The sequence below is a fragment of the Myotis nattereri genome (assembly GCF_964212035.1).
Source record: "Myotis nattereri genome assembly, chromosome: 7".
NCBI lineage: Eukaryota > Metazoa > Chordata > Mammalia > Chiroptera > Vespertilionidae > Myotis > Myotis nattereri.
Genome location: NC_138082.1, coordinates 61,971,834 through 61,987,892, shown reverse-complemented (window position 1 = coordinate 61,987,892; position 16,059 = coordinate 61,971,834). Strand labels below are relative to the sequence as shown.

Genomic DNA, 16,059 nt, shown 5'->3' with positions numbered 1-16,059 from the left:
TTTCTTTTATTGAAATGTTTATTTGTAGATCATCATAAAACTATTAAAGATAAATAATGCTGCCCTAGCCGGTTTTGCTCAGTGAATAGAGCGTTGGCCTGTGGACTGAAGGGCCCTGGGTTCGATTCCAGTCAAGTGCACGTATCTCAGTTGCAGGCTCCCGGCCCTTGTCGGGGGCTTGTGGGAGGCAACCAATTGATGTGTCTCTCTCACATCAGTGTTTCTCTCCGTTTCTCCCTCTCCCTTCCACTCGCTCTAAAAATAAATAGAGAAAATATCATTGGGTGAGGATTGAAAAATAATAAATAAATCTCATTCCATCAGTGGCATTTATTGCAGAATTATATATTTTATTAGTTGCTAGCTTATACCAGTTTATATTGACTAACAGCTTATAACTTCAGAACTGGATTAGAAATAAAAGCATCAGCATTCAGTAAGCACAGAAAAGGTGGACATCTCTGCTATTTTCCCTTTAACGTTTATATATTCACGTTTTAGAAAATAATGTTAAACATTTTCATAATGGAGAAATGGGTTGATACAGCAATACTAAAACATTGCAGAAACTTTTAAAATGTCTATTCTGAAATTAAACTTGATTTTAAAACCCAAAAGAAAGTTTGGTAGTGGCAATTTAAAAAATGATGAACCTATGGATTTCGTGTTGTCCTTTGTCTTATGTGCAAGTCCAGAAGATAATGAGGAAGTAAGCCAGTTTAATAACTGGACAGATTAGTCATGCTAACTTTTTTACTGGAGAATTGTTTAGGTTCATATATGAACAAATTGAAAGATGGTACAACCATAAATCATATGGACACAGAAAAATCATTGGGTGGCTTGAGAATTTGGCAATAGTGGAGAGTCTAAACTGAAATCCTGACTGCAGGATTTGTAGGTCCTGTAGGCAGGCATGATGCTTTGAAATGCCTAAATAGCTTCAACATAGTTGGCTGGGAGCATGCCGGTCCTGCCGGTCCTCTGCACAGTGCCATACATCCAACCTTCATCTATAGCTTGAACATTTACTATAGCATCTCCATCCTTGAAGGACACCTCATCAGCATCAGCAGCCATGTAGTCGTACATGGCACGGAAGATTTTCTATTTGTGAGGATGGAAAGAAAAGAGGTGAGATATGTTAGATTTGCAACAGTTAACCCAAACTCTCAATTTTTAAGGTCTCCTATGACTTACTCCATAAACTTAAGTTGCCCAAAAGAGAATGTACAACCACCAACAATGAAGTAAAAAAGACAACTCACAAAATAGGAGAAAATATTTGCAAACCATATATCTGATAAGGGATTACTATTCAAAATATCTAAAGAACTATAGTTCAATACCCCCCTCCCCCCCCCCCCCCCACACACACAAAAGGTGAGGGCAAAGGATCTGAATTCTCCTAAAGAAGTATACATAGAACCAATAAGCTCATGAAAAGATGCACAACATCACGAGTCACCAGGGAATTGCAAATCAAAATAAGAATGAAATACAACCTCTCACACACCAAAATGGTGATGAGCAAAAAGAAAGTAACAGGTGTTGGGGAAGATGTGGAGAAATTGGAACCTTCCTAAACTGCTGATGGGAATGTAAAATGTGCAGCCATTTTGGAAAACAGTTATGGGTGTTCTTCCCATGTTAAACAGAGTTCCCATATAATCCAGCAATTCTGCTCCTAGGGGTAGACCCAAGAGCAATAAAAACGTATGTCCATCCAATAACTTGTATACACTTATTCATTCACAGCAGCATTATTCATAACAACCAAAAAAAATGAAAACAACTCATGCATGCCCACCAAGATGAATGCATTTTTTAAAAAGTGGTATTTCCATACAAATGGAATATTATTTGGCAATAAAAAGGAATGAAGTACTGATACAACATGGATGAACTTCAAAACTAAGTAAAAGAAGCCAGTCACAAAGACCACTATTGTGTGATTTCATTTATATGAAATGTCAATATGTACATAGAGGCAAGTATATATGACAGAAAGTACATTAGTGGATGCCTCACATTGGATAGAAGATGGAGGGAAAGACCCAGGATGGGGAGTGACTGCTGATGGATACAGGGTATTTTTTAGGGTGATGAAAATGTTCTAAAATTGCATTGTGGTCATGTTGAACAACTCTGTAAATGAACTAAAATTCAATGGAATTGTACATTTCAAATGATGAACTTCATAGTATGTTAATAATGTACTATGGATATTTGTCCATGTGAAATATGTGGACTTGTTCATATGTGGACTTTTTTTCCCCCTTTGGAGGAGGTCAAACTTGTGTTTGGAGAAGAATTTGAAAAACCATAACAATATTGCAGGTATCTCTCACTTTGGGAATTTGGGAGCATACCAGTAGTATGCTGACTTATAATTACTTTATTTTAGGGTCCATTTTTGGGCTTTATCTTTTTAAAAAATTTTTCCCCGTCACCATTTATTCCCCCTATACTGTCTTCCACCTCCACCTTCCACCCTCCACCCTCCCTGGACTTTATCTTTTTCAAAAATCTATCCCCATGCTAAATCCATATTTAATTATGATAGCTTTGTTTTCCTTTAACATGGTTAAGTCCTTTCCTATTGTCATTTTCAAAATTCACTTGGTTATTCTTGCATCTTTACTCTTTCAAATAAATTTTAGGCTTAACATACAACATTTTAAAAATGCTTTTGGGATTTTGATTGCCTTGAATTTATGGATTTATTTTAGGAGATATGACATCCTTACAAGATTCCCTTCTGAAATATAATGGGTCTCAATACTTTTTAGATCTTCATTTACATCTTTTAGTAGATAGTTTTCTTCATACAAATATTCATTTTAATCCTAAATAATTATGTGTTTGTGCTATTATGAATAAGATCCAGGGTCTTAAATTGAGAGTTTTGAAGTAGTCTGGTGAATTGTGAACATGATTTGACTTAACTTTTCAATATATATATTAACAGGAGAGGTCTAAGATATGACATGTTCATATGTGTGATGTGCATACAGATATATATTGAATAATGATACCAAATAGCAAATATCTTAGTTTAAGGTAGTGGGTGGGACCAAAGAGCCCAAACTAATCATTTGCTTTGTTTTTTTGTTTTGTTTTGTTTTAAATCATTGAATACTACTTTATAATTAGTTTTAGTTTTGTAATGAAGGTTTTCTGATATTGCTATTAACCTAAGATGTGTTGTAAAAAAAAAAAAAAAGCATCATATAAAGTAGGAAGTGTAGTGCAAAAAGATATCAGAATGCCTATCATTATTTTTGTACATATCAAAAAAGTAAGAATGATTTGAGTAAGTTCTTTATTATTTACTTACACCAGCAGTAGATGGGTGAGATGGGATAGAGGATACCGTTGTCTGTTGGGTGGCAACTGAAGATGATCGTTGTTGTGGGAGCTCTGTGGTTTTTGCATGTTTGTAAGCTGAAAGGAAGGAAGAAATAGTTTATAAGAAGAAGATATAGCCAGATATCATTAAATCTATGTTTAGCTGCTGAACAGTGCTGGCTTTCCCCATAATTTAAAAATAATAATTTCCAAGAAAGGAGAAATGAAACATCTAACTCATGTGCCCCCTCCACAATTCTAGTCTTTTCTCATTAGAAGAAAGAATCCAGCCCTAGCCTGTTTGGCTCGGTGGATAGAGCATCAGACTGCAGACTGAAAGGTCCCGGGTTTATTCTGGTCAAGGTCTCATGCCCAGGTTGCAGGCTCGCAGCCAATCAATGATTCTCTCTCATCACTGATGTTTCTATCTCTCCCTCTCTGTTCCTTTGTCAATTAAAATATTTTTTTAGAAGAAGAAGAAGAAGAAGAAGAAGAAGAAGAAGAAGAAGAAGAAAGAATCCAGATTTATTTACTCATTTATTTATTTATTTATTTATTACTCAAAGCTTCTGTTATAGTAACTGCCAGTGAGCTGGCCCACCTGCTGAGTCAGCGCCCCCTCCACCCCCACCCCCTCCCCTTGTACCTGTTGAGGTTGCAGAGAAGAAGATGCCGCCATTGCTGTAGGTGGACAGGTGGTGGTCTGCCCCTTCTGAGTGCTCAGACTTCTCCTCGCCGCCACTGACGCTCAGAGCACTGGCTGATCGCGACTGTTCCCGGCTCCGGCGCTGAGCTTGGGCTGGGGAGGTGAGATTTTGAGGAGGATCAGAGGTGAAACCTTGTTGGCAGGAATCCCCGGCAGTATTTGAATCTCCGTTGCTTTTTGTTTGTTTGTTACCAAGCACGGTCTGAAGTAGCTTTCCATGGATGAAACCACCAAAGCACTGATGACATATTGTGTCATCCTCATTTTCCAGAGAACAGTTTAATGACCAAAAGGCAGGTGATAGGGAAGTGGCACAGCCAGGCTGGCCATCCCAGAGTGGCCCTGAGACTGCTCCTTCCCGCCATGCAGCCCATCTTCCTGCCTCACCAAGATGAACACATGGTCATATTCACACTCACACTCCAACTTCGCCTTCTCCAGAAAGTCCTCCCTAACTTCCAAGTCAGTGTAGATGCCTTTTCTCTGTGCTCCCATGACCTGTGTGCAGACCTTTCAAACTACTGTCAGGGAGTAACCACTGGTTTACTCGTCTCTCTTCATCAGGAAACTAGAGTGTAGATCCTTTGAGGACGGGCACTACCTGTTATTTGACTTTTTAACATGAACAGAAGGCATAAAGGCATGCGTGTGACCTCTTTAATGGAATGACTAATCTTTGACATAAGACAGTTCAGAAAGTTGCTAAAGATCAAATCCATTCTCTCTTCCCTTTGCCTATGTATTGTTTTCATTATTTCTCTCAGAAAGACTTACCCTGAGGGAGACTTACACTGAGGCAGTGAAACTTGACTAGATATGAGTTTGGCCCACTTGTCAAGGTGTTTTTATGCTGAACGGGCAAGTCGGGTAACTGAAAACCCTTGAGGAAAGGAACTTCAGAAAGTCATTGACTCTAGCCCACTAAATGGTGACATTTTTGCTGTGATCCTTTTGTGGCATAACGTACCGTTAATCATGTGTAAGCTTCGGGATTGAATGTTGTCTTCTGCTGGGTCATAGTCAAAAACTGAGCCAGGATTAGTACGCCAGACACGTAAACCTGAAAGCGAGATGAAGGGTCAGAGCAGATGTTCTTGGACTCTCTCAAAGACTTAGAGAGCTAGCTACGAACTTAATCATAGGAGGACTGATTTAGCTTAGGCTCTCGTCGTGTCTCCTCCTCAGAGGAGATCAAAGCATAAAGAAGAGAGGTCAGGCTTGCAAGTCATGAAATAATAGAGGTTTTCTTTCACACCCAATGAAACACAAATTGAGGTCCTTTATCCTTTGCCCCCTATGGATGCTCACTTCTGTTCCTCTACCCCCTTAGCTTCAAGTCGATTTCCCACTGTGGCTCAGTCACCTGTAATAGTCTCCTGATCCTGGTCATTCCGTTTTTGTTCCATTTGCACCACTTTTCTCTGAATCCCTCTGTAGTTAATGTCACTGAAGTCCTGTGTGTTCTTCTTCACTCGTTCTGTGATAGGGTCTGTCACCACCGGTGTGAAGCAACCCTTGTGCTTCTCAAAGTCTTCATGATATTTCACCTGAAATGTCATGAATTCGTTTTGTGAAAACATGAGGGTGGATCATTTCCTTTGCCCCGTGTGCCCACCAACCCTAGAGAGTTCCCGACTCACTGTTGAGATGTGGCGTTGGGTCTCTCTCACTCGTCTCATCTCCGGGGTGTCCAAGACATAGGCAGCTTTGCCTTGTATTTGTTTCCGGAAGCTATCGGAATAAAGAACCTGCCGGAGGAGAAAAAACGAATGAGCACAGGTCCATGGTACTGTCCTCACTCTGAAGCCTCAAACCCTCTCCAACGGGGGTGGGGGTGGGGTGGGGGGTGGTGGTGGTGGAAGGAGCTGGGAGGGAAGCTTGAGTCCGAAAGGACCCAGCAAGACCCATGGATAACATGGAGCAGGTTAGCGTGAGGATGGGTGGGCAGGGCTCGCATCCGGGAGGATCTGTTTTGACTTTGAAAATGTAACTTTCATTTTCAAAGGAGAAGAGGCACAGTATAATTTTGAAGGGAAAAGGAAGGAAGTGTTCTCTTGAATTTGCTGGGAACTGTAGGACCAGCGTATCAGATAGTATTTGGTGCTAAATGTGCTACTGACATTTGAAAGAACTATCCTTCAAAACAAGTACTCAGGGTTTTTTTGTAGGTTTATGTCAAGATTTTATAAACCCATATGCAAATACAGAAATCAAAGTCCTCCAGACACAAAAAACCCAAAACATCAAAACCAGAGAAGGCATCCATTTCAGAGTATTACCTGTTTCCTAGGATACCTTAAAAGGAAAGGAAAGCTGAAGACTGGAGGTGTTAGGAAGTCAATTTGTTACAGGTGGTTACGCAAAACTACCTCAGAGGAAAGGAAAAGGGGCAGAAAACGTTGGCAATTAACTTGTTATGTCTTAGCATGATCATTTGGAATTTAAAAGCACAGTTGTGTTAATTTAGTGTAAATTTTCAGTGGAATAAGAAAGTGCACATTTTTATGAAGTTAAAATGTTATTGTCCAAGTTGTTGCATTCCTTTTTTTTTTTTTTTTTTGTAATCCTAGAAAATACCGAGCTAATGTTTTCTTGGTTGCGCTTAGCTCTCTCCATCTCTGGAGTAACAGGTGTCGGAGTTGCTTTTCTCATGTTTTCTTTGTACAACACCTAGAGGAGCCAAGAGAGTATCCAGACATCAGCAAGCAGAAAACCATTTCTGAAAACCATCAGCTAGCTGGTGTTATGGCTCAATTATATCACACTCGATGAGAAACACCTCAGGAAGATAAAGCCATTAAAATGTTATTGTATAAAGCACAAGGTGACGTTTGGGCTGGAGGGGTTGGTTTGTTGTTTTTAAGCAGGTAAAGAAGAATTTTAATGGATAAACAAAAGTTTGGGGAGAACAGTGAGATAAATTAGTGGTATAACCATCTTTGCCAGGCTTGTTAAAAAGTGTAGCAATTTCTTTTCTCCTCTCTGAAATACCGAGCTAAAGTTTTCTTGGTTGCGTTTGACTCTTTCCATCTCAGGAGTGAAGGGTGTCGGGGTTGCTTTGCCCAGGTTGTCTTTGTATAACACCTGTGAGATACAAAGTTGGACCCGAAAGTCACTAGGCGGCAATCTTCAGGCTAGTAACTATAATGCAATTTGGGTGAGAAAACCCCATGTTTAATCTATTATTATTAGCGAGGATAGCTCTCAAGAGGAAAGCTTAAAGCCAGTTAATGGCCATTCTAAGTGTAGTATGACATTTAGAGAAGGTTCTAGAAAACTGGCATGTGGTTTGCTTTTAACCTGGGATGGAGTTAGGAGCAGGCCAAATGGCAGGGGTTACTTTGCAAAAATAAAAGCACTTTCTCAAGACAATACCGAGCTAATGTTCTCTTGATTGCGTTTGACTCTCTGCATCTCTGGAGTGACAGGGGTTGGGGTGGCCTTCCCCATATTTTCTTTGTACAAGACCTACATGTGTCCAATGGATCCAAAAAGGCAAAAAGAAGAAGAAAAGAATCACAGTCACCAAATGTTTAAGCAGAACAGGTAACTCGTTAGGAGGCCCAGGGTGCCAAACCATGTGGGCAGTGAGGTTAGACGGAAAGGAATACGCTTCCAGGGTAGGGCCCTACGCTGACATCCGTGCAGCCTGCAAGACAGACTCAGCATGCGCGCCCTTCACCCTGCCCTGGTCTGTGAATTCCAGCACCTGATAGGCCATCTAAACAGCACTTAGGGGCCTGGGCTGGAAGGCCACTGGGAAGGGGGAGGCTGCTCCGCAGTGGGGAACCCCACCTTTTTGCAGCACTTAAACTCATATAGACACCTCAGTACAACCGTGGGTCCTTAAACAAGCAAAGGCCCGCTCCTCTCTTTTCTCCTTGCTGACATTGTGTTGTGCCTCTTGCTTCAGTTTACTACAACATCCAACTTCTCAGCAATGATGTCACTATATGGTAAGTCAATTAAAGACATGGTAACACATCATGGCAAATCCTCAACCTTGATGTCTCCCCTCAGTGTCATTCTTGGGGACACGGGTGGTTTTGGAAATGCTGCTCTAGAGGAAGACTTCTGTTAAGGTGGTGGTTCTCAAAGTGGGGTCCCTGGGCAGCAAGTTTAGCAGCATTTGAGAACTTGCTAGAAAGGCACGTTTTCTGGCCCCACACCAGAGACAAGAAACAGTGGGGGCAGGACCCAGCAGTCTGGTTTAACAAACCCTCCAGGTGATTCTGGCGCACAGCTATTGGAGAAACCTGTAGACTGTGCTCACGTGGAGGCCACAGCGTCCTTCATTACGTAAGCTAGAGTCACCCCGACACAAACCCCAGCCCCGGTCATTTATCAACATACGGAATATTGCAGAGCACAGGATTACAGGAAATGGCTTACTAAGTTAGCAGTTAAAGGTCATGAAAAAGACAAATAGAACTAAAATTGGTAAAACAAAAAACAGTTCTAGTGACACTTGCCTTTTTAAGTTAATTAATAACCATTTGCCAAAACCACTACTGAATATTCATTTGTCATTATTTCTGAAGGAGAGGATGGGGATTATATTTCCCAAGGTCTCTTTGTCTAAATCCGACAAGGTAGATGAGAACCTAAAGTCATAGGCACATACAAAAAACCCACAACTCGACTATGCCGCCTCCCCAATTTCACAAAGACAGAAAACAAAGAGACCTTGGGGGTAGTGAATAGAGAGTAAGTTTGGGGAGAGATGAGCAAAACAATATTTTATTGGAAAATCCATTACTTCCTGATATTAGAATTTTAAATTGTGGATTAAAGCAATCTTGTTATTATGGGGTTAAGGCTAAGGTAGCCCTATAGGGCAAAAGGATAAATGTGACCAAGAAATTCACAAAATGTAAGTTGTCTTTAAAAAGGAGGATTAATGTGCATTATTTTAAATCACTTTTAAGTAGTAGTTTTTTCTCTTCTTGCCAAAGTACCGTGCTAATATTTTCTTGATTGTGTTTGACTCTCTCCATCTCTGGAGTGACAGGTAAAGGGGTTCCCTTGCCCATGCTTTCTTTGTATAACACCTGTGTGATGAGAAAGCATCCAGAAAACAACCATAAGGAACATTTCGTTTGTTGTGACATTTTAAGGGTGAGTTCAACTTCCTTGTTACCAAGTTACACAATAGTCTAAGAAGCCAGGAGTTACACACAGACAAGGCGCCACACGCTACTTTAATGGCAGCCATTCTTGGGATCGGAAAACACTTGCTAGGACGCCAAGGACCTCAGCCGCAGTGGGTAAGGCTGTCGGAGTTATCCATGTTATGTTTTTATTTCTATGAGCACAGTACCTCCTAAACAATCACATAGGGATTTAAAATGGTTAAAACTCAGTTTTGTTGTTATCCAAGCAAATGAAAAGGTAAGGTGGTTTTATAAACATGTATATTTTAAAATACCAAGTGGCAGAGAAATCAGGATTAACTGCAATTTAAGAAATCGAGTTGACAGTAGTATAGAAATGCAAGCGTTGTACGTATGTCCTTTTGCTAAGTGAGGTATATTAGAAGCAAAGGAAAGGAAGTGGGTTTCAAAAAATAATAAATGCTTAGTATCAATTTAATTATGAGGTTAAATGGCATCTTCTTTTCCCTTTCTGTCCAAAATACCGAGCTAATGTTTTCTTGATTGTGTTTGACTCTCTGCATCTCAGGGGTGATGGAGATTGGAATTCCTGTCCCCACGTTTTCTTTGTATAGCACCTGTATGGTAAGAAAGCATCCAGAACAAGAAGAGCAATCAACCACTTGGCCCCTCTGTGGAGCAGCTGGGAGCAAAAGGAAGAAAGTGAGTTAGAGGAAGGGAAATCCCTCAAGCTTCTAGATCCAACCTGTGTGAGCCGAGACATCTTTAAAGCGAGGGAATGCAGGAAAGAGCAGTGAACGCTAGGACATAGGAAAGGAACGTTTTATAATTGCTGTTGTTTGAACTAAGCTCTGCAGCGATGAGCGACGGAGAGCAAAGGGAATGATTAGCCCTTCTCAGCTTGTTAAGAGGAGGGAGAAAATTAAAAGGGCAAGAGACTGAGAACCAAGGAAGTTATTCTTGATTTGGAAATGTTATTAACAAAACACATAAGGATATTTGGGTTTTATAAACATTGCAAATATGAAGATTTGTACACACACATCTTCTTTTGTTGACTTTCAAAAGAAGTCCAAGTATTTAATTTTTAGCTTGGGTGTACATATTGGGAAAAATTAATCCTTTTAAAGGCAAATGAAGAGTAATGACAAAATGCAAAAACAAACAAACAAAAAACAACAAACACACAAAAAAACACCTTGAAAAAATCTGTACAAATACCAGTAGGGACAGAGGTTAGAATAGGAAATGAGGCCAACAGTCTGATTGGTGCAGAATAGATGTTTGTAAGCTTCTGTTCAGATCAAATCGGCAAAGCGGGATAAATGTGGGTGCTTAGACATTGAGAATGTTATGCTTTTAAAAGCTGGACTGTAATACCGAACACTTTTTTAAAAAGTCAAATGAGTACATTAATGTTTAACCAAAATGGGGAAACGAATTCATAGGAAGTGGTAGCATTAAGTTGCGAATAAGACGTGTCAAAGTTTTTATTGGGATAAGTTGATTAGATTTTAAAATATAGCCATTAATATTTTAAAAATGTTTTAAACATAGTTAAGGGATTTTTTTTTTCCTTTTAAATACCGAACTAAAGTTTTCTTGATTGTGTTTGACTCTCTCCATCTCTGGAGTAATGGGAATCGGGATCCCCTTCCCGAGGTTCTCTTTATACAACACCTGCACGACACAAGAAAGCACCAGGAAAACAAGAGCAGTCAGCACAGCCCTTCCCTCTCTGCCTTGCAGGGAACCTAGCACAAGACTGTGACATCAAACGGGAAAGACAACTTCCCCAAGTCAGCCTGTCTTTTCGTGCACGGATCTGGAGGACAACATGCACCATGGATCCATAGCTAAAGTGCCAGTGTGTTCGATATTCAGCGTTTAGCCTAACTCATATATTCAATGTTTGTTTTCTGTATCAAGAAATAAAGAAAAAGATACAAATGCTAATTTCATAAGAGCACTAAAATGCTTAGTGTACAATAGGAAGATTATCTTTCAATTAGATTGGCAAATATTTATTTTCCCTATACAGAATATCTTATAGAAGAACAGATATTTAAAACCCTAGGCCAGCCGAAACCGGTTTGGCTCAGTAGATAGAGTGTCAGCCTGCGGACTGAAGGGTCCCAGGTTCGATTCCGGTCAGGGGCATGTGCCTGGGTTGCGGGCACATCCCCAGTGGGAGATGTGCTGGAGGCGGCTGATCGATGTTTCTCTCTCATCGATGTTTCTAACTCTCTATCTCTCTCCCTTCCTCTCTGTGAAAAATCAATAAAAAAAAAAAAAAAAAAAAGTAAAACCCTAGGCCAAACCTATGCAATACAGTGAAATTGGTCTTTGCTAAGTAACTTCCAATTGTGGAGGTGGTCCAGTCTACAAGTCAAGGTTTTAATAAATACACAGCACTGCTTATTTTCCATGGTGTCATAAAGGTTCTATGCACCACTGGGCACTCTGCCTAAATGCAACTCGTGTAATAATTAACACAAAGAGTTACTTAGAAAAGCACCTGTATGATAAGATCCTGTCCAGGATCATCGGAATCATCAAGATCTTAAACAGATATAAATAATAATATACTTACTCTAATATAGAAGAAAATAATCTTGAAAAATTAATGCAAACCTTTGCAAAAGAAGGAATAATAATAATATGCCCACAAGGAAAACAGTGATGATAACATTCCAAAAGTAGTATTAGTTGACATTGAAAATTTAAACGAAATCAAAAGATTGTTAGTGAATAGTAATTAAAAACAAAGAAAAACAAAACAAAAATACACTGGGACTAATAAGAGTGATCACTTTATAAGTTATATAAATGTCTAATCACTATATTGTATACCTGAAACTAATACAGGTATACTGTATGTCAACTATAATGTAAAAGTTAAAAAATATTATTTAAGAAAGACAATGGGACCAAAGAAAGTTACTGATCTAATTATGTGAAAGAATCAAACATTGAGAAAATAGTTAAACAATTAAAAACCATTTTGGAGCCCCGTCCATATGGCTCAGTAGTTGAGCGTCAACCTATGAACCAGGAGGTCACAGTTCAATTCCCTGTCAGGGTATATGCCAGGGTTGTGGGCTCGGCCTCCAATTATTGATCAGGAGGCAGCTGATCAATAATTCTTTCTCATAATAGATGTTTCTATCTTTCTCTCCATCTCCCTTCCTCTCTGAAATCAATAAAAACATTAAAAAACCACAAAAAAAAAAACACGCATTTTGGATCAAACCTTCTCCCATTCCCCCCCCCCACCCCCCGCCAAATTCAGCTACATTTTCCTAATAACATTTGATTAGATCTGATTCAGATTTTAGATTTGAATCTAAGATCCTTTTATAGAAGTCTCACAGACCATTTGAGGACTGTAGAGGTTTTCAGCAATAATAATAGTACAAGAGAAAATAACATTAAATATAAGCTTATGGTCTGATTTGTGTGTTAAAAACAAATCAGAAGGTTTGGATTTCTATTCATGGAATGGCTTGTTTAGAACAAGTATCAAGATGAGATTACTTTGGGTCCTGATACTGAGCCATTTCCTTTCTCGGTACTGCTGCTGCTCCAGACAGGACGTATGTCAAGGTAACCCCTGTTCCAAGCAAGAGCCATTATTTTTACACAGGGCCTCATCCTGTGTCTTTTCTTGTGATGCTAATCCAGAAATATTGAATAAAAAGAGTTCCAAGTAAATAATAACGACAGTGTTTGGGGTTTTTTTGGACATCAATTACCTTCAAAAGTCCCAGTAATAACATAACAGGGGAAAAGATAAGGAAAGGAACCAATTAAAAGTTTTAAGGGACTAGTATGAAAAGCATAAAATGTTAGAATCAAATGCTGGTTAAAGAAGGATTCAGTTGATGAGATTTAGAAAGAGAATTTGTTAAATTGAGAATTTCAAAGGGACTCATAATAAGTTTGGATTTATAGAAAGTTAATTATTATTTTTTAAATATGGAGTTAAAGGAGCTTTCTGCCAAATACCGAGCTAAAGTTTTCTTGATTGCGTTTGACTCTCTCCATCTCAGGAGTGACAGGTATGGGGGTCCCCTTGTTCAAATTCTCTTTGTACAAAATCTGTGTGCACAAAAGCAACAACCAAATCAGCCTGGAGCCATCATTTAGGTAGACATAACCTTTGAAATAGTCTCTAAAAAGTACTTTTGTTTGTTTTCATAATTATGTAAAATAGGCCTAAATAACTTTAAGAAATAGAACTATAGGCCACCTTTGGACATTTGGTCAAACAGCACAATGTCTGTCTCTAAGCAGCATTAATACAGACGCAGCTGCCAGGAGGCAGGCAGGAGTCCTTACACAGGCCTTCTCTCCAAGACAGAGGACTGGACCGATCAAATAGCATTCAAGTTAATGGAAATTAATATCTATAATGAGCTGTTGGTAACTCTAAATTAGGGAACGAGAGATGATAGATTTGGAGAATAAAATAAATATTAAAAGCTAAATAAATAGTAGCTTTCAATGATTCTGAAGCTATGCCAAAGGAAAGCTCAGTTATATCTTGCGTGGTATACAAAAACAGCTAACTCAAGGAAACTTGTATTTCTGAGTTACTAAAAATTGCTGCATTGTCTTTTGAATGAAAATGTTTAAGAATCACATTTTTAAAAGAAAAACTGCAACCACAAAATATACATCAAACAGAGCCAGAATAAATACCACTAAAATTCTAATTAACATTGACCTTTTAAAGGGATGTTAGATTTTACTTTTGACATGTGCCACACCAGTTAGAAACACCTATTGTTATTCAAGGAGGATCTGAGGAAGGAAATACTGAGTATTACAGAAGTTTAAGGAAAGTGATCAATACTATGTTTTAGGGAAAAGAGTTAAAATTTCACACCAGAACTAAAGTAAATGCTAAATTAGATTTAGATGAAAAACTGAATATTTGGTATCATTATTTTTATATAAATTTAGTAATTTTATAGGCAGAAAAATCAGATGTTTGTAATGTGTTAAAATATTATTTTAAATAAGAGTTAAGGGATTTTATTTTTGTCCCCTAAGAAATACCGAGCTAACGTTCTCTTGATTGCGTTTGACTCTCTCCATCTCTGGAGTGATAGGTGTTGGGGTTCCTGTCCCCAAATTTTCTTTGTACAAAACCTGTGAGATACAAAAAAGTACCCAGAAGACATTCAAAACAAGCATAAGGATTAAGGAAGGGAGAAATTTAAAACAGGAGTATGGGAGGGGGGAGTATTTTAGTGAATAGTATTTAGTAGGATAGTGCGTTTACTTCACCATTTTAATGATTGCTACAATGCTAATTCTCAGAATAAAGAAGTACAATGGAAAGCACCGAGTTTAAGATATGAGTAGAATGAGGAACTGTGTGTTAATTTTACTTACAGAATTTCACATCTAAGTACTCACACTTGTCAGTGGTTAAAGTACCATCAGAAAAGGGGGTCACTTCGCGTGAGTCCCGATGGTTTGGGTCAGGTAATGATACGCACACGCACACACACAGACACAAATACACACAGAACCGCTGTTAAGATGTTACTCTTTTAGAAAAGGATGATGGGTTATTCTGGTAATTTTTTAAAAATGGGAAATAGAGTTTCTTATTTGATGTATTTATAAATACCGAGCTAAAGTTCTCTTGATTGCGTTTGACTCTCTCAATCTCTGGAGTGACAGAGGTTGGAATGCCTGTTCCCAAGTTTTCTTTGTACATAACCTGTAGGAGATAATTAGAATACCCAGAAAGGTAAAATGACCGTGAATCCTTTGTATTACAGCTACACGTGTGCTATTTGGTGGAAACTCATAAAAACAGTCTTGCTTTCAAATATGACACCCAAGGAATAAGGAGAAGAAATTCCACAAGTATTTACATTTTATCTTGAAAGTAGTAATTTTACTACTTTAAAAACTGTGCACTAAATTGCACATTTTGTATAGTCAACACTTAATAGATTCCTAAAATGCACTAAATAGTAGCCATACTTTCAGCAATGAGAAAAATCTCTCCATTTTGTAACATCTTGTATTAGTACCTTTCATTTAGCAGGTCCACAAAAAATCTATTTTACTTAATAAATAGGTTGCTTGGTTTAAAAATTTCTAATTGCCTGATACTGTAATCCTTCAGGGTCATTGAGAATTTTCTGTTTGTTTTGCATTTTCTACTGCACACTCCTAGCTGGCCCCTAGTCTGTAGGTACCTTTAATGTGAGGAGCCTGAAGGCATTTATTTTTTCAGGAAGAGCATCTTCCTGAAAAAGGTGATTGTCGAATCACTTAAACTGGTGTTTTGCTAGCAGGTAAGTCCCTATTTGTTAGGGTTTATGTCAGAGGACTGGACACTGTCATGAAGAGTGAGGAGCTTCCTGAACCTCTAGCCACCTTTCCTCTGAATGCTAAGAATTTTCAGCCTAAAGGAATGAATGAACTCTTCTCAAGTGGATGGAGGCTACAATGTACTAGCACCTGGTGTGAGAGCAACATGAAAAATCTAGGGGTTTGTGTCATGGTTGAGTACCTAAAATCACTGACCAACTGGTGTTGATATCTTTGTTTTGCTAGGAAACTTTCAGGGATCTTAAAAGTCCACCATGTTGGTACAGCATTTTGTTTCTTTACCCAGCAAGGCAGTATAACTGACCATGGACAGCAGAACAAAATAACCAGAGAAAGGCAGGAATTTGCGTGAAAAGTGACAAAGAAACTATGGGCTAGTGTTCTTGGATGAGTGGACACAAAACTCTAAGTGAAGGTGGAACCATCAGGAAGCCAGAGTGTAGGCAGGGAGTGAAAGGGAATGACATCTAAATAATATGAATGCCATGCAAGAGAAAGATCAAGTGTCTTCTAGTGGCAACTAAATGA

The 16,059-nt window shown here is 38.8% G+C and overlaps 1 protein-coding gene across 1 annotated transcript in view; it reads right to left on the bottom strand.

Annotated features, from left to right (window-relative positions):
- The window catches only part of NEB (nebulin), a 195,013-nt gene continuing 178,954 nt past the window's right edge, over window positions 1-16,059 (bottom strand). The window contains exons 150-164 of the mRNA XM_081095547.1: window positions 14,816-14,908; window positions 14,236-14,328; window positions 13,180-13,272; window positions 10,759-10,851; window positions 9,696-9,788; window positions 9,016-9,108; window positions 7,433-7,525; window positions 7,049-7,141; window positions 6,635-6,727; window positions 5,698-5,805; window positions 5,421-5,604; window positions 5,025-5,117; window positions 3,998-4,150; window positions 3,341-3,447; window positions 1-1,107 (exon numbers count right to left, since the gene is read on the bottom strand). Of these exons, the coding sequence (XP_080951673.1) occupies window positions 934-1,107; window positions 3,341-3,447; window positions 3,998-4,150; window positions 5,025-5,117; window positions 5,421-5,604; window positions 5,698-5,805; window positions 6,635-6,727; window positions 7,049-7,141; window positions 7,433-7,525; window positions 9,016-9,108; window positions 9,696-9,788; window positions 10,759-10,851; window positions 13,180-13,272; window positions 14,236-14,328; window positions 14,816-14,908 (1,656 nt within the window). The 3' untranslated portion in view covers window positions 1-933. The remainder of the gene's footprint in view (window positions 1,108-3,340; window positions 3,448-3,997; window positions 4,151-5,024; window positions 5,118-5,420; window positions 5,605-5,697; window positions 5,806-6,634; window positions 6,728-7,048; window positions 7,142-7,432; window positions 7,526-9,015; window positions 9,109-9,695; window positions 9,789-10,758; window positions 10,852-13,179; window positions 13,273-14,235; window positions 14,329-14,815; window positions 14,909-16,059) is intronic.